General features: G+C 39.2%; 1 protein-coding gene across 4 annotated transcripts in view; it reads right to left on the reverse strand.

The window, feature by feature from the left end:
- The window catches only part of RALGAPA2 (Ral GTPase activating protein catalytic subunit alpha 2), a 327,482-nt gene that overhangs the window by 84,974 nt on the left and 216,133 nt on the right, over positions 1-26,375 (reverse strand). For all 4 annotated transcript variants that reach the window (XM_044263547.1, XM_044263546.1, XM_044263549.1 and 1 more), the window contains 3 exons: positions 26,122-26,245; positions 23,832-23,987; positions 17,958-18,116 (listed from right to left, as the gene is read on the reverse strand). In XM_044263547.1, coding sequence (XP_044119482.1) covers positions 17,958-18,116; positions 23,832-23,987; positions 26,122-26,245 — 439 coding nt within the window. The remainder of the gene's footprint in view (positions 1-17,957; positions 18,117-23,831; positions 23,988-26,121; positions 26,246-26,375) is intronic.

A 26,375-nucleotide genomic window follows, 5' to 3' on the forward strand; every position in this document is an offset into this window, starting at 1 on the left:
CCTTTTCCTGAAGTGAAGACTAAAAGGGAGGGTCACCAGTTCAATTTTAAATATGCTAAGTGTGAGATGCCTATTAGATATCGGTGTTGATGTATGGGGGTGGCAAATCAGGTGACAGATCAGGCTGGAAGTCAAGGGAGATGCTCCTGTTGGAGATTCATAAGAGTGAGTTACAGATGGTGTTTATAGCCATGAGACTGGATGATCAGATGAGCAAGAAAAGAGGTTCAAGGACTAATCTCATGCCCCTTCAATGTTTATAGAGGATGGAGACATGAGGAAGAATTAGCAAAGAAGACTAAGGAGGAGTTGTTGGAGATGGTAGAGAGAAACCTCCACTGTACCTGGCACACAGTTGGAAAGCAAATACTGGTTTAATGGGTGAAATTATTATTATTTTAAATAATTTAAATTATTTAATAAATGCAGGTCTCCAGCTAAGGTCTTTTAATTTGTGTCAAAGGCTATTTATTTGTGGAATATCTCTTCTGTGGTTGGCACTGGGAGAGGGGCTGGAGATACAATGGTAAATAGAAGACTGTCTCTGCTCAAAGGAGTGGATGTGAGGAACTGGGATAAGGGATCTATGAACTAACATCCCTCAACAAAGACGTAAAAGTGCTCACTTCGGCAGCACATATACTAAACAAAGACGTAAAAATCTCTTACAAATTTTTGGCAAATTAAATCCAGAAATATATTTAAAAGACACTGTATCTTGATCAAATCAAATTTTGCATAAAAAAACCAAGGTTGATCTAACAATCATAAATCCACTAGTGCAATTTATTACATTAATAAAATAAAGAAGAAAAACCATATGGCCTTCTTGATAGATACAGAAAAAGCACACATAAAATTCCACTCTCATTCGTGATTAAAAAAAAATTCCCAGCAAACTGGGAATAGAAGAGAACTTCCTCAATTTGATGAACTCTTTAAGGAAAAAAAAATTGTAACATAATTAATGGTGAAATAATAAATGTTTTCCACTTAAGATATGAAAAGGCAAGGATGTCTATGTCACCTTTTCTATTCAACATATCCTAATCATTACAATAAAGAAAATAAAAGAAAGGAAGTAAAAAGAGAGGAACATAAAGATTAGAAACAAGTTATTTTTATTTACAGATAATATTATTATGTACATGAGAAATCCAAAGGAATTTAACTAGAACTGGATTTTGAAAGGTCATAGGATACAATATACACTCAAAATCAATTACACTTCTGAATGTTAGCTACCACCAACTGGAAAATGACATTTACAAATACTGTTCATAATAGCATCAAAAACATCAAGTGCCTAGAAATAAATTTGACAAAGGACACACACACACACAACCAAACATGACTGAGGTAAATTAGAGACAACCTAAGAAATGGAAAGATGTACAATGTTCATGGATAGGAAGTTTCCATACTTTTAAGATATCAAGTCTGCTGAAACGGAACAAGAGATTCAGCACAAACCAAATAAAAATTCTACCAAGCTGTTTTTATAGATATAGATAAGCTCATTCTAAATTTATATTAAAATGAAAAAACTTAAGTTAGCCAAGGCAATAAGATTTATATTACTTAATTTCAAGGGATACTATAAAACTACAGTAATTAATATATCATAATGTTGGTACCAGGAAAGACATATATATCAACAGAACAGAGCATAGAGTCCAAGAATAGATCCAGGTGATTGGCAATAAAGCAGCGTATCAATTTGATAGGGAAAGGAAAGTCTGTTTCAAAAAAGGCTCTGAAACAAACAGATAGCCATTTTTAAAAAGTGAACCTTGGCCTCTAACTCATATCACACACAAAAAATTTAGGTGGATTATAGATCAAAATAGTGAAGCTAAGGGGTGCTGGGTGGCTCATTTGGTTGAGCACATGCCTTCGGCTCAGGTCATGATCCCAAGTTTCTGAGATAGATCCCCACATCAGACTCCCTGCTCCATGGGGAGTCTACTTTTCCCTCTCCCTCTGCCCGCCACTCCCCCTTCTTGTGCCCTCTCTCTCTTTCTCTCCCTGTGTCAAATAAATAAATAAAATCTTAAACCTAAAAAACCTTAAAAAAATAGTAAACCTAAAACCACAAGATTTCCAGAAGAAAACACATGAGAATATCTTCACAATTTGGAGTCAGGGAAGGGTTTCTTAGGGTGTAAAAGGCAACAGTCATAAAAGAAACAAAATTAATTGGCCTTAATAAAAATGTAAAACGTTCTGCTCATAATGAAAGTGAAAAGGCAAGGCACACATATTCACCAAACTGGACATATCCTCAATGTCCATCAATAAGAGAATGAATGAAACAATTTGTGGTACATTTAACCAACAGAAAATTCCACAGTAATGAAATGAACAAACCACAACTACATGTAACATCATGGGAATGACCCAAATGTTATGCTGAGTGAAGGAAACAAACACAAAGAAGTTCACACCATGTAGTTCCAGTCACAGAAAGTTCAAAAGCAGGTAAAACTAATCAACAGTGACAGACATCAGAACAGTGACCACCTTTTGAAGGGGTTAGTGATTGGGAGGGAGTGTAAAGAGATTTCTGGCAGCTGGCAATATCCTATGTTTACATCTGGGAAGCATTAAATCATTTGCTTTGAAAACATCATCAAGCTGTACACTTAAATTTGTGCCCTCTTCTTGATTAATGTTATATTAAAAATATTTTTTTAAAAAAGAATATAAAAGATTTGAAAAACACAAAAAAACTCATCCTAATGGATACATACAAAATATTTCACCCAACAATTATAGAAGACACATTCTTTTCAAGCATGCCTAGAATATTTTTTAAAAATTGACCATATTTGGGGTATCTGGGTGGCTCAGTTGGTTAAGCAACTGCCTTTGGCTCAGGTCATGATCCTGGAGTCCCAAGATTGAGTACCGCATCAGGCTTCCAGCTCCATGGGCAGTCTGCTTCTCCCTCTGACCTCCCCTCTCATGCTCCCTCTCATGCTCTCTCTTTCTCTCTCATAAATAAATAAATAAATAAATAATCAAATATAATCTTAAAAAAATAATGACCATATTCTAGGCTAAGGATCTACAAGTAGAGCCTTATGAGGCCTGATTCCAAGCCTGGTGACTTTTCTGTATAGCTTGTAAGCTGAGAATGGTTTTTACTTTTTTAAATGGTTGATAAAAATATTTTGTGACATATAATAATTACATGAAATTCAAACTAAGTCAAAAACTAAAGTATTGCTGGAACAGAGCCATAAACCTTCACTTACATACTGTTTATACCTGTTTTCACACAGGAAAGAACTGAGTAGCTATGACAGACACTGTGTGGGCCACAAAGCGTAAAAGGTTTACTACCTGGTTCTTCACAGAAAAAGTTTGCTAAGCCCTATTCTAGGTTATAAAGCAAGTCTTTGAAAATTTCAAGGGGCTAAAATCATACAATCTTAATTCTGTGCCCAAAGAACTAATAAGTTAAAAATTTGCAACCAAAGGATAACTACTAGGACAAACTTCTAAGATTAGAAATCAAGAAAGATACTTCTAAATAACTCAGCAGTCAAAAAACATACTTATTTAAAAATATGTTAGGCTAAATAGTCATGAGAAGAGTGGATATTAGATGTTGAAGCAGACTGAGAGGGAATATGTGGGATTAAATGCTCTTTTTAGCAAGGAATAAAGCCTCAACTTCATGAGACACACCTCTGTCTCAAGAAATACTTAAAATCCAAAAGAAAAATAAACTCAAAGAGACAAGAAGGGAAGAAATAGTAAGGACAAAAGTAGGCTTTAATAAAATAGAAACAAATACACCATAGAGACAACCAAGACCAAAAGTTGGTTCTTAGGAGAAAGGCTAATACAATTAATAATCAGAACCTTAACTCAGCATTTCATCCCTGTTGAGCATGTGTGTTCACAACAAACTAAAGTTCCTGGATGACTCACAACTGGCTTCCCCTAGCATGATGACCAGAGCCTGAGATTAGTAAGATTTCCTCACCAGCTGCAAGTTAAGAGGCACACGTGGAGCTCCCATCACTAAAGGAAGCACATCTGAGAAGGAAGCACAAACCTAGAAAGTGCAGCCCAAATGGTTTTTTCCTTATCAGGCCTGGGTGCAGGCCACGACACTGTCACATCCAAGTTCTCTTGGCCAGACAGCTTGAAAGCAGAGAAAGTTCTTTGCAAACGGGGAATTGCAATGAAGTTCATGCTGCAACACTGCTTAGTGTGCCAACACAAGGAGGTGTCCAGCCGTGGAAGCTAGCACAGAGGAGAATCCTTGGGACACAGAAAGCTAGCTGAAATCTCCACTTGATCTGTGGGAATTAATCTTTCATGGACTCAGTCAAGACATCTGGATGCTCCAAAGCAAGGTAACCAACAGCTGAGCTCCATTTAAGTTCCTCACGGATAACCTCCAACTTCCAGAAACGGAACACTGCCACATACAGGTCTCCTGAGATCCAAGCCACACTGAAAGCAATAAATGCAGAGAACAGGTGGCTTGACTTACCCAGTTTGGCCAGTTATGCATCCCGTTTTAAAAACTGGGGGGCGTGTGTTCATAGCAAAGATATGACTAGGATTTCTGCACTCAGCTTTTTGGCATTACCTTTATCAAGCAAGAGGTGGGTGACAGCACAGAGATCCAGCATTCAAGTTTCTGCTGGACTCCATATGTATGGCCACAAAGTGTACACAGGATGTGTACAGAGAAGCACTCACATGTAAACAGGCTTTCATGAATAAGCATCCACATACTGAGGTGAAAGTGAAAATGAACACCTTTCTACTCTTAAAACAGGTTGAGACTGCTGAGATTCAAATTTTGGACTTGGTTTGGCTGCCAAGAAACCAAGTCCCCTTGGTAACTTACTACAGTTACATACATGGATGTACCTGGAGCCCAGGAAAGAAGAGGTATGCCCTACTCTCCTTACAGAGTGGCTGAAACATTCAAATGCTTTGTTAATCCCTAAAGTGGGTTGCAAATACTATTGTCCTAATGAGAGACAAGGTAGGAAAACCATACAATATTGAGACAAGGGTAAAAACTTTAAGAGAAATGTAAGATATGCTTCTGAGAAAGAGAATATTTATTTCCGTATATCCGTATATTTTAATCTTCATATTGTACAGATTCATTCTCTAAATAACAGAGGATCATTTGGGGGAAAAATAGATAAAGGACTCTAAAATTTTTCCTGAAAATTTTGAAGTCTACGTAAAATCTTTCTAGGTCAAAATGGAAGAGATTTCAGGTTTTCTCAGGTATTTTTTTTTTTTTTTTTAAGATTTTACTTATTTATTTGACAGAGAGGGATATCACAAGTAGGCAGAGTGGCAGGCAGAGAGAGAGAGGGAGAAGCAGGCTCCCTGCTGAGCAGAGAGCTCGATGTGGTGCTCGATCCCAGGACCCTGAGATCATGACGTGAGCTGAAGGCAGATGCTTAAACCACTGAGCCACCCAGGCACTCCATGATTTTATCAGTCTAATAGTTACATATTTGCCTGCTTTCATCAAAGCCCCAACAAGGGCTGTAAAGAAATGCAGAGGTAAATATGTCAGAACCCTTATATATATGCAGTTTGTAGGGGAGATAAAATATATATTCAAGAAGACAAAAAAAAAAAGAGAAGAGAAAAAAAGCTTCAGGTACAGATATAACGTTCTGGAGCTGCAGAGAGTCCTCTGCTAGTGGAGAGAAGCCACAGAAGTCTTTGTACTGGAGGGGGGCATGACTGTGGATATTAGCAGAGACCTGTGGGAAGAAAGGGACACTCCAAGCAGATGGTATAAAATAAGAAAGAAACAGTGAGGTGGCACTGGCTCTCTTTGCTAAAGCAGTGTTCTCACAATGTATTCCTTGAAGTGCCAATAGAGCCAAGCATTAGTTGGTGTTATACGCATTACAGGTAAATAAAGAGAAAGACTGTGGCTGGAATAAGGCAAAGGGCTGCATGCAGATGCTGAGGGATTTACGTTTTATCACGGTGGGAAGTCAGAGACAGGGCCACTAAAGGGAGTAAAGCAGGAGAGGAGGCTGGACTACATACTTGGGAGGACTGGAAAGCTCTGCCACAGGTATCTAGGGAAATGCATGCAGCATCATTACCATTCAGAGGCAAATGAAAAGACTAAAGAACAGCCATGGGGACTGAGCTGGCCAAAGCTGGCTTTCCATGTAATAGCCTGTCCTGACCATTCCTCTGGAGAGGCTTGACTCATTCTTCCAAAGCCAGACTTCCTTTCATAAGGGATTCTCCATGAAGAATTGATCTGTACAAGACCTATGCAACCACAAAGCCCATGAGAGTGCTCAGAATTTAACACATTTTATTTTTATAAAATTTTAACAAAATTTTCAGTCTATGGACTCCTCAGTCTTTCCAGCAAATATAACTGCTATTTTTTTTTCCAGTGGGAAATTTATTGTACTTCAATGCAATTTTTTAACTGATTTATTGTCACTAATTTTGACATCTCAAGAGTAACTTTATGGGTCCAGATATACTCCTTTCAGTTCATAAGTTCACGCTACAGGACTGTGAACTTCCCAGAGGGAGAAACGGTAGCTGGTCCTGGAATTGTAGATGGCAGAGATAGAAAAGCCGTTAAAGATAATCTGTTTTGACCTTCCTTATGCACAGATGTGGAAAGGGGAAGGCATGGCAGTGTCCTCTGGGAATGCACAGCTCCACAAGATCACCAGCGGGGCAATGTTCTTTGAGGAGGGACCAGCTGGAAAAATGACTCTTTGGACTTGGGCTAGTTCCTCGAAAAATAAGTGAAAACACACTTAAACTCTATTTTGCAGAACTTAGGGTAGACACAGGAAAAGAATTTCCAAATAGGGAGAAAATCCCCTTAGGGAACAGTCATGGCATCTCCATGAATGTCTTTTAAAGTAGGCTGATGGATTAACTGGGCCTATCAGGGATTCTCCTTTGATGGCTTTGGAGTCTATAATTCTTAATAACGGAGATGAAAGAAATATACATAATTAATTGATCTATTTTGGAATTAATTAAGAGGCTGTGTTAAGAAAGAGTAACAAATGACTCATAGAACAAGGGGCTGAAGAGCCCAGGAATATTTGATTTTTGATGATGAGCCCCATAGTTGTGGCTACTGTTACTAATCTCCCTTTGCTATGCCAGGTTCCGAGCTCAGTGCTCACAGGCCAGTATGTAATTCCCACAATTCCATGAGGCTGATGCTTTATCTTTATTTTACAGAGAAAAATGTGGTTAGACTGTGCCTTTCTAAGCTTATCAAGGTTAGAGTCCTCACCTGGGGACATGGAAGCACTCAGCTCCCCCGGTCTTCCTCTTTGTCCCCCTTCCCCCACTCTGGCCACAGTAGGCATCTTTTCTCACTTTTATGAAGCTCATGCCCTCTGTAAGGACTTTGCTCTTGCTGTCCTCTTTGCTTGATGCTCCTTGAAGGCTGCCTCTCCTGCTCCATTTGGGGTCACCTCTTGGAGAGTGTAAATATCACTCCCTGAAGGAGCTTTCTCTGCGTACCTATTAATGCCCCTCTTCATCCCTGATCATTTTCCTTGTTCTGAAGTCAGCTCTGTCTGGTATTGATACAGTTAGTCCAGCTTTCTATTTACCTGTGTTACTGTAGGATCTTTTTCCATCCCTTTACTTTTAATCTGTGCCTTTATAACGTAAAGTAAGTTCCTTGTAGACAACATAGAGTATTTTTTTAATCCACTGACAGTTTTTTCTTTTAATTGGTACATTTAGACTGTGGACATGTAAGGTGATGATTGATATAGTTCGATTACTATCCACCAGGTCTGTTAGCATATTGCACTTGTTCCTCTTATCACTGTCTTTTTCTGCCTTCACAGAGAGAATCCTAAGCAGGCTGTGCACCCAGCACAGAGCCTGACATGGGGCTCGATTTCACAACCCTGGGATCATGACCTGAGCTGAAACCAAGAGCTGGACACTTAACTGACCGAACTACCCAGGTTCCCCTTGTCTTCTCTGATTTTAGTTGAGCCTTTTGTATAATTTCAGGTTTTTTTTTTTTTTGTTTCTTAGCATCTCCATGATAACTTTTTTTTTTTTTAAACTTTTTTTTGGGTGATTGTTCTTGAGTTTGACATATACATTTGTAACTACTCCAAGTCCTCGTTTGAATAGCACTATTCTGCTCCACAGGTAATACAAGTACCCATAATAGAGTATTGCCAATTCTTTCCTTCTGTCCTCATACCATTGCTGTCATTCATTACTCATCCAATCATTGAATACATGATTGCTATTATTATTTGGAACAAACTGTTATCTGCTAGATCAATTAGGAATAAGAAAAATAAAAGATTTCGTTTATCTACATTTATTTCTATATAAAGCACTTCTTTTTAAAAGTAGATCTATATTTCTGATTTATATAATTTTCCTTCTCTTTGATGAATTTATTTCAACATTTCTTGCAAGGCAGGTCTACTGATCACAAATTTCCCAAGTTTTGTTTGTCTGAGAAAATCTTTATTTTTTCACTTTTGAAGGATACAGAATACTATGTTGGTGGGGTTTTTTTTTCTTTCTTTTTCTGCTACATTAGTCACATTTATTTTCAGCCACTTGCTTCTTGCTTTTATGATTTCTGAAGAGAAGTCTACTTTAATACTTACCCTTGCTCCTCTATAGTTATTTTTAAACTCTGGTTTCTTTCAAAATTTTTCCTTTGGTTTTGATTTTTGGTATGCCTGAGTCTGTTTGGGCTGCTATAACAACAAGTCATACCCTGGGTGGCTTGTAACAACAGAAATTTATTTCTCACAGTCCTGGAGGCTGGAAAGTCTAAGATTAAGATGTCAGGAGACTTGGTGTCTGGTGATAGCCTGCTTCCTGGTTCATAGATGGCTGTCTCTGCGTCACATGTCCATGCTGTCACATGGAGGAAGTGGTAAGAGGTGCTCCAGGGTCTCTTTTATAACTAATTCCATTTCTAAGGGCTTTACTCTGATGACCTAATCAAGTCCCCAAAGCCCTATCTCCAAATACCATCACACTAGCGGTAGGTTTCAAAAAATGAATTCTGGGGGCAGGGGCACAAACATTCAGTTTCTAACATATAGTTTGAATATGATATATCTAGGTATAGGTATTTTAGTATCTATCCTAGTTGGTATTTTCTATGCTTCCTGGAGTCATAGTTTAGTATCTGTCATTAATTTGAAAAATTCTTATGTATATTAAAATTATATATTAAGATACATTGCATACTTAATTATACTTTCAAATATTTTTTCTATTCCTTTCTTTTCCTCTTGGACTAGGTGTATACCTTTACCATTGTCTCACAGGTCTTAAATGTTTTGTTCAGGCTATTTTTTAAAAGATTTTATTTATTTATTTGACAGAGAAAGAGAGACAGCGAGAGAGAGCACGAGTGGAGGGGTGGAGAGAGGGAGAAGCAGGGTCATCGCTGAGCAAGGATCCTGATGTGGGGCTTGATCCCAGGACCCTGGGATCGTGACCTGAGCCAAAGGCAGAGACTTGACGGGCTGAGCCACCCAGGCACCCCAGTTCAGGTTTTTTCATCCTTTTTTCTTTGTGCATTTCAGTTTCAAGGTTTCTACTGACTTATCTTCAAGCTCACAGTTCCTTTCCTCAGTTGTCCAGTTGACTGATTAGCCTATCACAGGTATTCTTCATTTCTGTTACAGTGTTTTTTATTTCTAGCATTTACTTTTAATTCTTGGAGTTTGCATCTCTCTGCTACATTAGTCACCTCTTCTTGCATACTGTCTCCTTTTTCTATTATAACCCTTAACATACTAATCATAGTTATTTTAGATTCCTGGTCTGATAATTTCAAAATCTGTCAAATCTGAGTCTGATTCTGATGTTTGTTTCATCTCTTCAAACTGGCTTTTTTTTTTTTTTTGACTTTTAGTATGCCTTGCAGTTTTTTGTTGAAAGCTGAATATCAAATATCATGTAAAAGGAAGTGAAGTAAATAGGCCTTCAGTGTGAGGCTTTATGTGTGTCTCTCTCGGAGTTAAGCTGTGCTTACTGTCTTTCAAAGTTGTCAGTGATCATGTGCAAGGCTAAAATCTCCTTGGATGTTCCCTTTTTTGTCTCCCTGTTGTCGCTCCTAAATAAGGCCTTAGATGTGCAGTTCTTTCAGTTGTTACTATATAAAAGTCCTTTGATGTTGTGATAAGGCATGGGGGAGAAGTGTTCCACAGACCTATGATCAGATCTCAGTCTTTTAGTGAGCCTGGATCTCTGGCCTATGACCTCCACAAGTGCTTCTCAGTTTTGTTTTTTTGTGTCCTCCCCACTTTCCCTTTAGGTGAGACAGCAAAGTGAGAGGGAACTCGAGTTGGGTGCTTCCTTTCCCCCAGCTTGGCTTGGTTCTGGTAAAACTCCAGCAGGTAAAAGCTCTGGTAAAACACTTCCTCTTGAGGATAGGCCTGGTTAAGAAGAACAGAACACTCCAGGTGTATTTCAAAATGACTTATTCTCCCTCTCTCTGCTGAAGCATGAGGGCCCCCCCCCCCAGTCCTCACTGTGAGAAAGTGGTAGGGCTCCCAGAGGAAAACACAGAAGGGTGGGGGGGTCTCCCAAAGACCAGGCCCATCTTGACTCTAATTCACAAATTTTTGTACATGGAGCCTCCAGCAACTGGTCAACTACAGTTGACATTTTCCTACTCTGTTATTGATTCCCCAGGGGTTTCTGTTCCTGGGTTTCTGCTATGGCAAGTTATGATTCTCTTTGTCTGCCTGTCTCTCCAATTTGGGGGACAGTGTTTTCCTTGTGACTTTAATTCTTTGATGGCTCAAAGAAAAGCTGTTGATTTTCAGTTTGTTTAGCTTTTTTCATGTTGTTAGGATGAGGGTGATGACTTCCAAGCTCCCCAGATGCTGGACTGGAAACTAGAATCTCCCCTACCTGAATTAAAGAAGTTTCCTTTTTGCCCATCCTATCGCTGTGTTTTATCTTTTTTTTAAAGATTTTATTTATTTGACAGAGAGAGATCACAAATAGGCAGAGAGGCAGGCAGAGAGAGGGGGAAGCCGGCTCCCTGCTGAGCACAGAGAGCCCGCTGTGGGCCTCGAGCCCAGGACCCTGAGATCATGACCTGAGCTGAAGGCAGAGCCACCCAGGTGCCCATTTGTTTTATCTTCTTTATAATACCAAAGCTCCTATCTGAAAGTCTCTAGTCAACCATTTACCTACTTATTTGCTGGCTGTCTCCCTTACTAAAACTGAGATTCCAGGATCATGAGACCACTAGCCCTTGACATAGTATCTGGCACAAAAGGGCCTCAATAGATACACTGCCTGAATGAGTGAGAAAAGACCTCCAGCTTCTGAGGCTCTGACCACTGGACATTAACCAAATCTGTTGAGCCCCTGAACATTTCTAGAATGAGATCTGCTGTGACTATCTTTTTGCTTCATGGAGATGCTCGATAGGCCAGGATGAAAGGGTGACAGTATGGTCCTAGGGTCCTGAACAGACTTCTGATGCTATACGTCTTCTTCTTCTTCTTCTGTTTGGTGGGATTGAGAAAAGGCTCCACAGGTAAAACACAGACATGTAAAAACTGCAAAGATTGACTAAACCTATTTTGAGAGCACCTAGAGCACAGATTAACAGTCACACTTGAGGAGACTCAGAAAAGAGCAAAGAAAGATGAAACTGTTAGTTTCACTAATTATGAAAAATAATGAGTGTCTCCCTCTTATGACAGTACTCTTGGGGTTGGAGGTGGGGGGAGTGGGCACCTTAATTCCAAAGAGGAAAATCAAGGAGCTATTCAGTCCAAAATTATTCAGAGTTGTCTAGTCCAGGCAAAAATGACAACCAACAAATAAGGAAAGTAAGAAAGAATAGCCCTTTCTTCCTATTTTTGGCAATACCATACTTAGGACAATTTAAAATACATTCCTTAAAAGAATAAGTACACTTCTTCCTATGACTTACGCTAGAAGCAGTTCATAATCAGTGAGATGCAGCTGTGATGGAAGTACATATGAAGAAAACCACACAACACAACAAAACTCCACAACAACAAACAACAAACTAATGGATATCAAGGATAGTACAGAAAATACACGCTTCAGGATAAATTCTTGAATTCTGGGGGGCACTGGGCCTTGTTTCTTTGTCGCAGAGGAGTTCTGTGTACTTCTGACACCCTGATGGAACAATCAGGAGAACCCACCCCATTTCTTGGCCCAGAGGCCCCTCCTACTGAGGTAGCTCAGAGATGGAGGATGAGAATGGTCTTGATTTTTGACACAAAGCAGGCTCTACTTTTTGCTACTCAGCATGCATTTACACAGGCTGGCTCTGGCTGCCAAGGGAGGGACGTTAAGGCAAAGGAGAGAAAGATGTATATATCAAAGGCCAACTGAAAAAAAAGTAAAACAATATCAACTTTTGAGGTAAATCAATGGAGAGAGAATTCTCAATAGCCAAATTATTGTAAAGGATAAAATAGGAGCTAGGAGTTAATAATAGGCTATAGATTTTTTCCATCTGCATTGGGGCTTATCTTATAAATAAATGTGCTTTATTATTCTTTGGCAACTGCTTGTGGGTAACTCAGATAGTCTTTCAAAAACTGGGCAAAAGAAATAATATAAATCCCTTGTATTCAGGGAATTCCTCTAATTAGGAGCGGCAATAAATTAGAGAAGAAATTTGTTTTTGATATAACATCTGCAAATGACAAATGCCTTTCACAGAGTTCTCAACGTCATTCCTTTACTAAAAGAACTCCAATAACAATAATAATAAATTCCCCAAACAACATATTGTGATAATAGGTTTAATAACATATTTTTGGGGTGCCTGGCTAGCTCAGTTAGTAGAGTATGTGATGCTTGATCTCAGAGTTGTAAGCCCAAGCCCCATGTAGGATGTAGAGATTACTTAAAAAAATAATGTCTTTTAGTAAATTCTGGCTATTCAGGATTTTCAATTATCTTTTAGAATAAATGATTCTTCACATACTCAAAAGTTAACAATTTACTTTCCCTGAGAATTTCCCAGAATATTTTAAAGGATATGCTTTATCTCAAGAAGGTTATTTGGTTGGGGTTGAGATAAATATTTAAGAAAATTGTATAGAGGAAATAAAAAAGAAATTTCCATAACCATGCTGTAGTCAAACACATCCCATATATAATGAAGCCACATTAGTAAAAGATTTCCTTTCAAACAGAGATGCCAATACTGGCTACTCTTCATCTTACACATGCAAAAATGTTTTTATGATTTTTGGTGCATCAGCCTTAACCAGCATTTCTGGGTACTGGCTCCAGGTGAAGGTCCTGGACTAGCTGTCTTCCTGAAGAGGGATGAGAATACCCACACACACACACATACACACACACACGCTCACACACTCACAGTAGTTGTGAATCTGCAAGGAAGATAAATACCACCTTGACAGCAACCTGGTGGGTTGGAGCAACTTAGGGAAAGGACAGGCATCTAGGAACAGGAGGCTCAAACAGGGCCCATCATCTAAGAGGGGCACCTAGAATCCCTGAAAAGGACTGCAGAGAGTACTTGGTCCCCAACCTGAATGCCATAGCTGAGGAAAAAAAAGTCCGAAGAAATTAAGAGACCTGCCTAAGACCTGTACCCACTCGTGGCAGCACTGTAACTAGAACTCTGGGGTCCTGAACTAGAACTAGAACTGGAACTCTATCCTGGTATTCTTTCCTGCCTGTACTTCTCAGAAATGGCTGAATCATCTATTTTCCTCCCCTACCCATACCAGGGCCAAGTAAGGAGAGTCTGGAGGACATTAACAGGTCTTTCACTTATAAAACTGACATTCTGGTTGAGGTGATAAGAAGGACTCAGCCTTCTCTTAACTGCACCCGGTCAAGGCTGCTTTGGCATGTCTGCCCTCTGGTTGGACAGTCACTAGCCACGTGCTAATGTACCTGGAGATAAACATGACAGAAACACTAAAACCTTCCTTCACAAATTCATAAAAGCAAATGTTTTGAATACCAAATTATATTTAGTTGCTGAAAAAAGAAAAGCAACATGGGTTCTCACTGTGATTTGGAAGCTCTAGGAACCCCTTTTCTGCAGAATAAGTTGGGCATTTAAACAAACCCTTTCAAGCCCTCATACTCTGCTCTATATGCAAGTCTTCCCTGACTAGTGATTTAGTAATAAAAAAAAGAAATAAAAAGCCCCCAGCAATCTGACAACAGTACATCTCTTTTTCATGATCAAAGACTACTGTGTCGATATTTAAAGAGATGAACTTACTTTGAAAATAATTTCACAATGAAACCACGTTACCGAATACACAGGTATTTATTTATTTATCTACTTATTTATTTATTTTTAAAGTTCAATAAAAAGCTCAAGAAGTGAACAGGCCCTCTCAGACGCGAGGGTTTTCTGTGCTCATACAGCACGCCCACACTTCTTGAACATACCATTTCACAAATGCTGTGTATTATTAAGAGGAGGCGGATTCTGCCAGGCACATAATTTGTATATTTAAGGGAGGTGTATGGAATGAAAAAGCGAAATATGTTAAATTTCAAAGGACTTGGAAGCAATGCTGCCTGTGAGCTTGTATTACAAATAGCCCTACATTATTACATACGCTATTAATGAGGCTGAGTGAATGAAAGTACAATTTGAATATGCATGACTCTACCCAATGAGCAGGACTTTTGTGTACTGATGAGGTTTTCTTCCCCCCCTCCTAAAAAAGGATTAAAATTATTCTTAAAGAAGTATGGCTGCCCAGAGACCAGTAAAATAAATTTACTTAGACCAGAGTCATACTATATTCAGATGAAATATACAGGTGCTAAAAGAATGCCTTTAATCTACCTACAATTCATGGAACTTGTGCATAATTCTGTCTTCCTCCAAAGGAATATTCCTCAACTTCAAGCAGCTGCGTCAATACAATTTCTAAGCAAAAATAATGATTTTGGTGGAGATCCCTAAAAGTAGACAAGGTTAAATAAACCTTTTGAGTACAAAGCCTTTACTTCCAAGTGAGGAGCACTAGTTAAAAGACTGGGGAATGGGTAAATTATTGCACCAAATGGCTGAGAATTAATCTCTGCTGACTAGCTGTAATCTAACGAGGCGTCTGTGTCCCAGGGAGCCCGCAGCATGTCCCTGGCGGTATGTGCAGTGTGTCGAGTCTGCGTGGCACCCTTTGTCCTCGCTCACAGGCGGCCTTTCCCCTCATTGTCCATAATATCCTCATGCATCTGGGACGCGTGGAATGCATTCATACTAACAGACTTACCATTGTTTTCTCTCAGAAGCTTTGTTGAGCAAAGACTGCATCACGGTTACTGATAATTATATTGCTTAATTAATCAAGACAAAAAAAATTTGCAAATCATTGCCTGGTTGCCAAGCAGGGAGATAAAAAATGACAACAATACAAGCTGAAGCAATATAACAAAAGTAACAGCTATCTGATCAGAAATTCTTATATAATGAAGCTATTAATGCTAAATCGGTTAATGTTAACATTGCTCCAGGTGTCTCTACTTAGATGCAAACAAAAAGGCTAACATTATGGATATAAAAGGCCAAATGTTGCCATGGATTCTGTAACCTGATAGAGAGGACAGCCTTTTCATTTGATTAGGGAATGCAATTTAAATACCAGGGACTGAAGCCAAACAAACAGACTTTCCCTCCACAAGCCTCTTGCATTCACCCTGGGGTCAGTGGTTGGTGAACAAAAGGTCAGCCACACTTGCCCTGGAAATGTCTGGATTAATTTTATTACATTGTAATGGTTTGTACTTTAAATGTGGGGATAACACTAAATTTCCAGTTGGCTATTATTCTCTTCTTCCCTAAAAGGAAGGCTTTTGGATTGAAATATTAAGACAGTGATTTGCTCAATTCACCTTGTCAAAATTTATGACCAAATTTGTAAAACTTACATTTTCTAAAGAAATTTTGAAAAGGTATGTTAATACTTGTTTTCATGTGTTAGAAGTGTAATACCTTTTTAAAAAACCACTTTTTAAGAAAGTTAAAAGTGTGACCCTTTTGACACTGTGAAGTGAATTGAAATACCTTTTATGTTCTTTTTTTGCCACAAAAAATAATGGTGACATTTTTAGGACATTTTAGAGGACCACGTTGAAAATGAACTAATAAAGCCAGTTAATCCATACTAAATAATAAAGAATCACATTTTGTAGATTTGGAAGCTATAGGACACTAAATCTGTTGGTTGTCTAATATCAACATTTTCAGTTTAATTCTTAAAGTCAGTGTTCTTCCCGGACAAACACAAACATTATTAGTACTCAGAGCCATTTTCTTATATAAGAATGAAAACTTTATACAAAAAGACACGAATCAAAGATAACACAAATATTTAGTGTGAAGAACTTGTGGCATCTTCACTCCCTGAATAGAAAAGAGGGTTCCCTTTATGTCAGGCTTCTCACTAGCCAGAGTGGGGCTTTTCTGAATTCAGGAGGTGACCCACACTGTGTCTAGTCCGAGAAATGATTTATTATTTATTCTATTTTCATAGTAGTGACTATAACTGAAAAATTCCAGCAATGGTAATAACAACAGCAGCAATTAACACTCACAGCTTTTATTCTGAGTCAGCCACTGTTTGAAGCACCTTTCACTTTTTTTTTTTTACAGTGTTTTTATTTTTTACAGTGTTCCAAAATTCATTGTTTATGGACCACACCCAGTGCTCCATGCAATACATGCATAATACCTCCAAAATACCAACTACCTTTCACTTCTTAGCTCATTTAATCTGCATGACTTTAACACTTTTGATTATGCTATAAATCCCAGAAAATCTCAGTTACCTATTATTTTAAAGCTCAAAATACAGAGTATGTAGAATGATAACTTTTATTTCCTTCAAGAGAACAATTTGGAATGAAAATGAAGATTACACTTAATACCAACCTGGAGCACCAAGTCATTTTCTCGAGAAGTGACTTAACTATGCTAAATGTTTAATTAAAAATGTAAAAGCAGGGGTGCCTGGGTGGCTCAGTGGGTTAAAGCCTCTGCCTTCGGCTCAAGTCTTGATTCCAGGGTCCTGGGATCGAGCCCCACATCCAGCTCTCTGCTCAGCAGGGAACCTGCTTCCCTTCCTCTCTCTCTGCCTGCCTCTCTGCCTACTTGTAATCCCGGTCTGTCAAATAAATAAATAAAATCTTTAAAAAACATGTAAAAGCAAACCCTTCTACTAATAATTCCAACACAAAAACAAGTCCCTATATAAAGCACCACTAAAATACCACTAAAGGCATGGCAAGGATCGAAAGTGCAGCCAATTTAGTACACAGCACACAACCATTGGATTGTTCCAGCCATTCTCATGATCAATACCAATTGATGTGGCTACATTGATTTTGTGGCAAGGTGCTTCAATTGTTAAAAATCATCACATGGGCGGGCAGTGCTGCAGAGGCCTAGCTTTCTTCACAGCCATGCTCGCAATCCTTCAGGATTGACCCCCATTAGCAGCAGTCAGAGACTTGGTGAGCAGTGCCTGTTTGTCATGCAAGGTCGAATTCTATACCCACAGCCATCCACAAAACGCTAGATGTGACATAGGGCTCATTCAACTCTTATAATTATTAATCAATATGTCCCAAATTTAAAATTACCATTTTTTAAAATTAAAAAAAAATTTTAAATTCAAAACATTTCAAATACCATGAATATCTTCAAATTCCCAAAGAGTCTAGACATAAAAATACAGAATTCTGTGCTCCTGAGGAAAGACACTGTAAAAATCCCAATTCATACTGAATTTCCATATGGCATGTGTAATTCAGATATATGTGAGACATTCACCAGTTGGAAAAAAGTCCCCTTTAACACATTTATATCATTATTTTTCAAAAACAGTGAATCATATGGAAAATGCTATATGAGTCAGAGTGATAATGTGGTGAAAACGTACCTCGGGTTTCTTCGTGATCGCGATAAAGAACATGTGATTCTTCACTGGGTAAATAATGATTGAAACGTCTCCGAAGGCAGTCGGGATAATTCCCCTGCGGTAGTCCCTGGAGTGTTCAGACCAGACAATGTGGACCTCGTCATTCCCCAAGTGACGGAGCTGCAATGGCCAATTGGCTCTTTATTAATCAGAGTGATAACAGCAATTTATGAGGGGTCGTGGCTTACAAATTGAATTATAATACTCAGAGGCAAAAATATTTCACTACTAAAAAAAGGTATGATGCCACTGTCTTCTATGACGATTTGAAAAAAAGATAAACACATGAAAACACCACTTACTTTCTATGGAAATACACTGGCACGGAGATGACGCATATAAGCATGGCAGGTACATTACTGCTAGAAGGGGATGAGACCTTTTCAAGGATTTTTTTAAATTGAATTTTACTCCTGTATTAAAGCCTTATGCTTTATACTGCTGAGCATGTCTCCAAACAATTAACAACATGAGCCTTTTATTCCATATTACAATAGAGCTTCATAAAACTCTAAATTCAATGGTTATTAAGAAAAAATATGAGTATGAGACCAAAAGCTACTATAACACAATTGTTACCAAATGTATAAAAACTAGATTTGTGACAAAGCTTTAAGAAAAAGTACATATAAAATTACCTTTTTAAGAAACTAATAAGTATTACTTAAATTTAATAACAACAATAGTAACTAGCTTTCAGAGAGTTTGTCTTACTATCCAGAAAGTATGTTCACATGTATTGTTTTGTTAAATCTTCCTACTAACTCTCTGAGGCAGATGACATCATCTTTGTGCTATCTGACAGGGAAGAGATGGGGCTCAGAAAGAGAAAGGCACCACCTGACAAGGTGTGCAAATAGCAAGGAGCAGAGCAGGCCTGGAAATCTGGGCTGGGGCCTCTAACTTAGTGTCATTTCTACTGTTCACAGCCATCAAAGTTGACAACAAAAGCCAGTTGTACTGTCACTGCTCAAATAGCGTAACCCACTTTTTGGGGTCATTTTATAGACAAAGAGGCCATAAAATCCAAAAACAAGTCAGCGACCCCCAGGATCTCTGAGGAGGGCTTAGCATGCCTCCAAGGAAGAGACTCTTTGAGACTTCTTCCTGGGCTGAGCTCTTTGGCCGCAAAAACACCCTTGATGAAGGTCCTGTGTACTGACAGTGAATCCTGGGCTGGAGAAGGCCCTGCATGAAATTGTCTGATAAGCCTGAGACTGTGACTAAACAGACTAGATTATAAAGATTAAAATGTTGGCCAAAATTAAAGTTCTACAACCAGAAAGGTTGACTGGTGAAGGCCCTCTGACACCTGTTGAAAGTCTGAGGTTTGGTTCTCTCACATGCTGCAGAAGAATGCGATCTACCATCACTTGGGGAAGCATTTCTTGCTTCCTAGCTTATTTAATAGACGAACCCCAATAATGACTAAATTCAGAGGCACTATTAATAAAATAGTGATGCTGCACCAAAGGTAATGTAGTTTTGTATTAAAAAAAAAAAAAAGATGCTCTGGAGTACCATGTATTTAAAACACGTTAGTATAAAGCAAATTTTCCTTACACACTATTTGACCACAAAAGAAAACTGTGAGGTGACCCCCAACATGGCCTCTTTTCCATTTACAAGGTTACAAAGGAAGTTGGTTTGCTGCAATGCTTTCCTGTTCTTCACTCTTCTGTGCTTCTGGGAATGACTGTTTGAGTCAATTTTTAAAAATTGACCTTTGTACTACAGTGAGGTATAGGTGCGATTACAGGTAGCCCCTATGAGAGGGGCACATGATTCAGCTGTGTCTGAGCTTGGGCACTGGGATAAACACAACTGTGGGTGTTGAGCACAAGTCATGATGATCTAGAACAATTTAACAGCATCTACAACTTTCTAAATGTGAAGTTACCCAGTATATCTTTCTTTCTCTTCCCCTATCACATATAAAGGTGAAAAGGGTAGCAGGCAAAAGGTGCAGCCAAGCTAGCGCCACCCATAAATAGTTAAAAGAAAAAGAAAGACACCAAATTCTCATAGCAAAACTGAATGTCTCTCTATATTCCTCTATTCCCACCTCTCTTTCTTTTCTCTTTCTTTTTTAATAAAACATGCCAGAATCTCACAACACACTCCTGAAATTCAATCGTTTTGGAGTGAAAACAGCATTACCAGCAACACAATAAAGGCAGGTTTTCAAGGGAAATAGGAATTGTATCAAATTGAAACGTTGCTGGGGTGGGAGGCGGGTTGGGGGGAATTTAGCCTAGCAGAAGAAAATTGTGACAGTACGGCTGCCATCACCCTGTCAAGAGAGGCAAACTGCCAGGTGGTTTTGTTGTGCCCCTTGACATAATACCGGCACAAGAGTCGCAATGGGAACACACCTACTAAACACCCTTCAAATGTGGGGCTACCACCTAATGCCAGCACCCTAAAACCTGTGATGGCTCCTTTCAATCCAGAAGCATAAGTTGCTCAAGGCATTTGCTCTGAGGTAATACAGTGATTACTGAAATTTCCAGTTACTTTCCCTTTCCTCAATTAGGTTCCTCAATTATATAATTCACATAAGTCTCTCCTAATTCTGTTTGGGTTGTGTTCTCAGAACCATAGCAAGGGAGAATAGTATCACATTGACAGACCTGTCCTCCCAGTGTGGCATTTCTGTAATTAAGGAAAAGCTATTTCTATGTGGTAATGATACAATTTTCATCATCTCAAAGCTGCTTTCAATATCATGTGCTCCAGATCTCTGGACAAGTCACAGTTTAATTGGCTAACTCACAAAACTAAGAGCTAAGGCCACAGGACCCACTGACTAGTAGATCTGAGCAAAGAGCAAAAACATGCCCTCTTCTGCCTCAGACAAGAACACAAGCAGGTGAAATTAGTAAGCTAACCCGGCTGTGTCAGAATAGGAAGGAATACTCTGGAAGCTTCAATGTGTTGCTCAGTGTAAAGGGGATTTCATGACAGAGATGTCATTTTGTGAGTTCTGGAGAATTCTGAACAGAGGGCCTCCTATCTAAAATCCACCAGTGAGTTTGTTGCGTGCACACAAGTGAAGCTGGTATGACTCATGTATAGTCTGGGGAGACTGATGAGTCTCGTCCTGGGACGGAGCTGTCACTCATGCCCGCTACTGCTTCAGTTGCACAACAGGCTCCAGAATGCACGGATGCTTAACAGGCTCAGAACAAATGCTCGCTTCTTCAGTCTTAAGAAATCAACCCCATGTCCTGCCACTTCTTGTCCTGACAGAGTTTCAAAGTCCCTCCGCCTGGGTCATTCTGCCTGCTGCTGCCAGGCGGCACGCACTGGTGACACTGGTCATGGTACACACCTAATAGGCTGACCTCCTTTCCCGACTAATTGCATTACATCGCCAGCTGGCTCCAGAAGGAGTCGTCTGTTTGATTGAAGAATTCCTGCTCCTCAGTAGGCCCGGCTGCTACTTTTACTAAGTAACAGTCAGGCCTGACATCCCCATTGTTCAGCTGACAGTGTGCCCATCCTAAAATCTAAGTTTTATTTGTAAATTAACCAAGAAACTTCCTGCCAGAACAGTGCTGCCTGGAGACTGATAATGTGGGCCTTTCATCCCTTTTCACTCGTACTGTATCACTGCCAATTTGTTTTTTATGCGGCTGGCCAGCCTGAGGCTATAAAAGCCTTGTAAGACATAAGTGCAATTATAGTCCTGGAGTCAAATGAATTGGACAAATCCAATAGCACAGCTCTGTCCCCACTCTGCAAACCCCTACAGCAGTTAGATTAGCTGTGAAAAATCTAATCTAGCTAGAGCTAACAAATTTCTGCAGTGAAGGATCAAGAGTTCAGTATGGGGTTGCAACCGGATTGTGGAATTGAAAAAGTGCCCCCATGACAGGGGCAGAAGAGAGCATGAATCACTTTAGAATTTTGCAGCTCATTTTTAAGCTGTTAGGGACAATTTAGTTAGAATAAGACAAGGAACTGTGGGCTGCTGTTACTGTGACTGATTTTTAGTCTGGCTGTGAGACATCCTGATAAAGAGAGTTTGTCACTAATGATGCTAAATCTCAGAGCTGCAAAAGGTATCAGCTGAATTTTGATTATTACAGTAGGGAATCTTTCAACCAGGCCAAGCTTTGCAACATTATTTATGGCAAGGCGTTTTATCAAGAAAACATGATGTCTTTTCATGAAAGAAAAAAAAAAAAAAAAAAGAAGAGAAAAAGGAAGAGAGGAAAAAAACCAAAAGAATCCTACCTAAGAAATAATTTTTAAAAATATTTTAAATAAACCTATTAACAAAATAGTTCTCAGTCATAAAAAAGTCATAGAATATGGCAACACATTTGCGGATTAGCAGCAATTTACAAGGCACTGCAAGTATAAAGGATATAGAAGCCCTGCCTAAGGTCTTGATAATCTGAAACAGAGCAGGGTCCCCCTTCAATAAGAATATCGCCACCAGGGTGGCCATTAAAACCTAAGCCATGGAGGCAGCTCCTCCATGCCTGAAGGATGCAGCACATGGCCGTCATGCTCTGCACGTCCCAGACACTTAGTTACTGTGAATACGTTGTCTGTGATTGTGCTGTGACTCAAGTTCTGAGGTTTTATGAATACCACCGCCCACGAAATAGGTGGTCTAGACATCTGGAGCTGTAGTGATGAAAAAGCAAAACTGCAGAGAGAAGAGATGAGGTGGTAACAGTGGGGCCCACTGGCCAATCTAGTCACTCCTAATGCGGCAGGAGAAAAAGGATTCGATTGGACCAGTGGGCAATGATGAGGGCTGATGTTAGAAATCCTACACCAGGCACCATGCTAAGCAGTTGTATGAGCATTATCCATTTACTTCGCAACAACCCTGTGACTGTTTTTAATCTCGTTTAATAGATGGGGAAACTGAGGCACAGACTATTAACAACTGAGCTCACGTCTGCCTGTCTCTAGACCCTGGCTATAACCACCACACTTAATCCTTTAATGGATTTTTTAGTTCCTCAATGAGCTATTTTCCCATCCACTGAGGTGCTGCTGTAGTTTTCTTGCATCCTTGTTGGAAGTGATTGGGTGTGAGGTAGGGATTCCAGGCTCACTCTGCCACCCACTAGAACAGGCTAGCTGCAGTTGTTCCTTTCATCTGGAAACTCAGAGAAGTGGATCAGACTTCTAGGCTTCCTTCCCAGACTAAAATTCCTCTTCTTTTAAGGTGCTCCTCACCTCTAATAGAGGGTCGCCTGAAGTAACCATCTTGCAGGTTTGAAAGTTCAGGGCCATGTAACCCTGGGAAGTTCCTCAAAGGTGGAGGAGGTTTCCTCTCAATTCTAGAGAAAACTGCCTCCTGGGCCCAAGTTGGAAGAGAAACAAGGTCAGTGCCAAAGGTGGGACCCCTAGGCAGGAGCACACCTGTACTTGTGATTTTCACAGATACTGCCCAATTGCCCCCAGCAAGCCTGGGAGGTGCCTGCTTTCTCAGCAATTTGTCAGGACAGAGTCCTTGCATCTTAAGACCTTTGCCAACCTGAGAGGTCAACAATGCTATTTTCTGTCAGTTAACAGTCAGATGAAGGAAGATCCAAAATTAACAACATTTAAGACCCTTCCTTTTCCTATATCTTAATCTTAGGATTTAAGACTCAAACTTTTCATTTATTTCTTTGTCTAATTTTGCCAAGTTAGATATTTCAGATTAATTACAACTGTAGCTTGAGAAGAAATATACTGAAATTGCACCCAGAGGAAATCAGTCTTGGTGCATGTCATGCCAAGGGCTTTGACTGGACTATAAGAGTCTCACCTATAAACCATGGTGGCTAAGAATGGTCCTCCATCCTCAAAGAGGCTTCTTACCTTTTTGGTGAGTGAATCATCTGAGTCTGATGGCATCCGAGTTGAAACGTGGAAAATCACTTCCACAGTCGAGGTAGCATAGTAAGGGGCAGTCTGCCCTGTGCTGCCATTGCGTTGAAGTCCGCCCATGAACCCACAGTGGGTTGAGAGATCCACCTGATGCAGGTAACAAAGAGGGAAGAGTGAGGGTCAACCCTAAATTGTTTTCACCAAGCAAAAATGTCCTTTCTTTTAAAGAAATATAATTATTTTCATTTTGATTTCTGATAACAAACAAATATAATACTAAATTAGACAAAATCAAAACATTAAAGAAACCTTCACAATGGGGATGCCTAGGTAGCTCAGCTGTTTAAGCCACTGCCTTCAGCTCAGGTCATGATCCCGGAGTCCTGGGATAGAGTCCTGTATCGGGCTTCCCCTGCTTTGCAGGGAGCCTGCTTCTCCCTCTACCTCTGCCTCTCCCCCTGCTTGTGTTCTTTCTTTCTCTCTCTCTCTGTCAAATAAATAAATAATATCTTTAAAAAAAAAAAAAAAAGAAAGAAACCATTACAATGAAAGTGCTCCAAAATCCTATTAACCTAAGAAAGGCACCATCACAAATTTGATGTACATTTCTCTAGCTTTTTTCCATCTTATACATACAAACATATGAATACGTGTGTATGTATGTGTATTTATATGTGTTTATGTACAGACACACACACACACACACACAGAGCTTCCCTATTGATGGATTTATGGGATTTTCTGCTTTCTCAAACAGTGCTGGTATCATCAAATCACAAGGAGCATTCAAAGGAATGTTTTGGTAGGATGTTATATCAAAGATTACAGATGTTTTAAAATTTAACAGCCATGGGGCACCTGGGTGGCTCAGGTCATGATCCCAGGGTCCTGGGATCGAGGCTCATATCAGGCTCTCTGCTCAGTGGGGAGCCTGCTTCCTCCTCTCTCTCCGCCTGCCTCTCTGCCTAAATAAATAAATAAAATCTTTAAAAAAAATTTAACAGCCATTGCTAAACTATGCTTCAAAGGGGTTGTTTTGATTTACACCACTACTACAAGTCTGGAAGTTATCATTCTTTTATTATTATTTTTCTTTTTCAAGTTACGGTGTGAATAATCACTTCTTAGTCATTGCCTAGGACCCAGACCCCCTTTTTAAAATTTAACTTTTCATGAACTAGTATTCTTTCAGTAAAGCATCTGTTGTAACACAACTGAAAAAAAAAAGCAATAGAAGAATCTCTTCTGTGCCAAATACAATCAATATATGCACTAAATTAATGTTCTAGTCTTTTCTTAAAACTCCAGTTAAGAATGTGTTGGTTTAAAAAGTATATTGGTTAAAATGATTAAGTATATTCTACAATAAGTAAAAAGTCACTTCCTTAGTAAGAAGGACAACTTATTGGAGTACAGTTAACTCTTTCAGACTAAAATCTACTTGACATTTTATAAAGTACATGGTCTTGACCTTGATGTAGGGTTCTCCTGTCCCCATCTTCATATTAGCTTCCTTGTTAACATTTAACTCTCAGAGACAAGTCTTATTTATGTACCTAGAAAGTTTCCCACAGCACAGATAACCAAGAAACCAAAACAAAAGTAAGGAAAAGTAAGGAACCTATTTCAGATATGCTGATTTCCATTATAACTATTCTGAGTTCTTTTGGATTCTGGAGATATAATCCTTTAGATTTATGTTCCAAGAGACAGATAGGTGTGTGTGCAGGCACACTTGTGTATAAATGTATATGTCTGTCTGTCAGACTATTATTCAGCAGAGAAAAAGCAAATTCTTTCAGTATCAGTCATCCTGGGATCTCCCTTAGGGAAAGAGGTTGGCTGATAAACCATAATGGCTACTCTATTCTATTTTCATGACAATTTTTGACTTCATCCAGCTCTTTCTTCATATTTTTCACCCACCAAGTCATTTATTTCTTCTCCAATCTTCATACTGCAGCTAAAACCAATGCTTCTCTGCCCATATTTATCTTCTCTTCCCATATACTGTCTATGGCTGGGTGAGTCAATTTGACTACTCGGTTTGGATAAAAAGCAGATGAAATAACATTAAAGGAAAAGTTAAGGGAAACAAAAGTTCATGAATGAAGTACTGAAAAGCAACTAACAGAAGATGCCAAATTCAATACATGCATCAACTCTGTAACACTATCTGTACTAGATTTGAACGTAATATCATGTATGATTGATGTTCAGTTTATATATATATCCTTAAATAGTGCTGGTCAATAAACAGCTCCCAAATGAAATGAATTACCTCCCATCCAAGTCCGGCAACAAAGTCTTCATATGCTTGGCTTCCTCTTTCATTAGAGAGGATTGAACACTTGTCTTCTTGACCTTCAGCAATGTAAAACACTGCAATTTTGTGCGTTTCACGGCTATAAATTTTTCAATTTAAAGGAGTTAGAATTCTCATATTTAAAATTTTATTTCACTACAGCTACCAGCATGACTCCTAATACAGAGCTTTACATTTACGGAGAATTTACTAGGGGTCAGTCACTGTTC

Source organism: Neovison vison, chromosome 8, assembly GCF_020171115.1.
Source record: "Neovison vison isolate M4711 chromosome 8, ASM_NN_V1, whole genome shotgun sequence".
In the NCBI taxonomy this organism is placed as follows: domain Eukaryota; kingdom Metazoa; phylum Chordata; class Mammalia; order Carnivora; family Mustelidae; genus Neogale; species Neogale vison.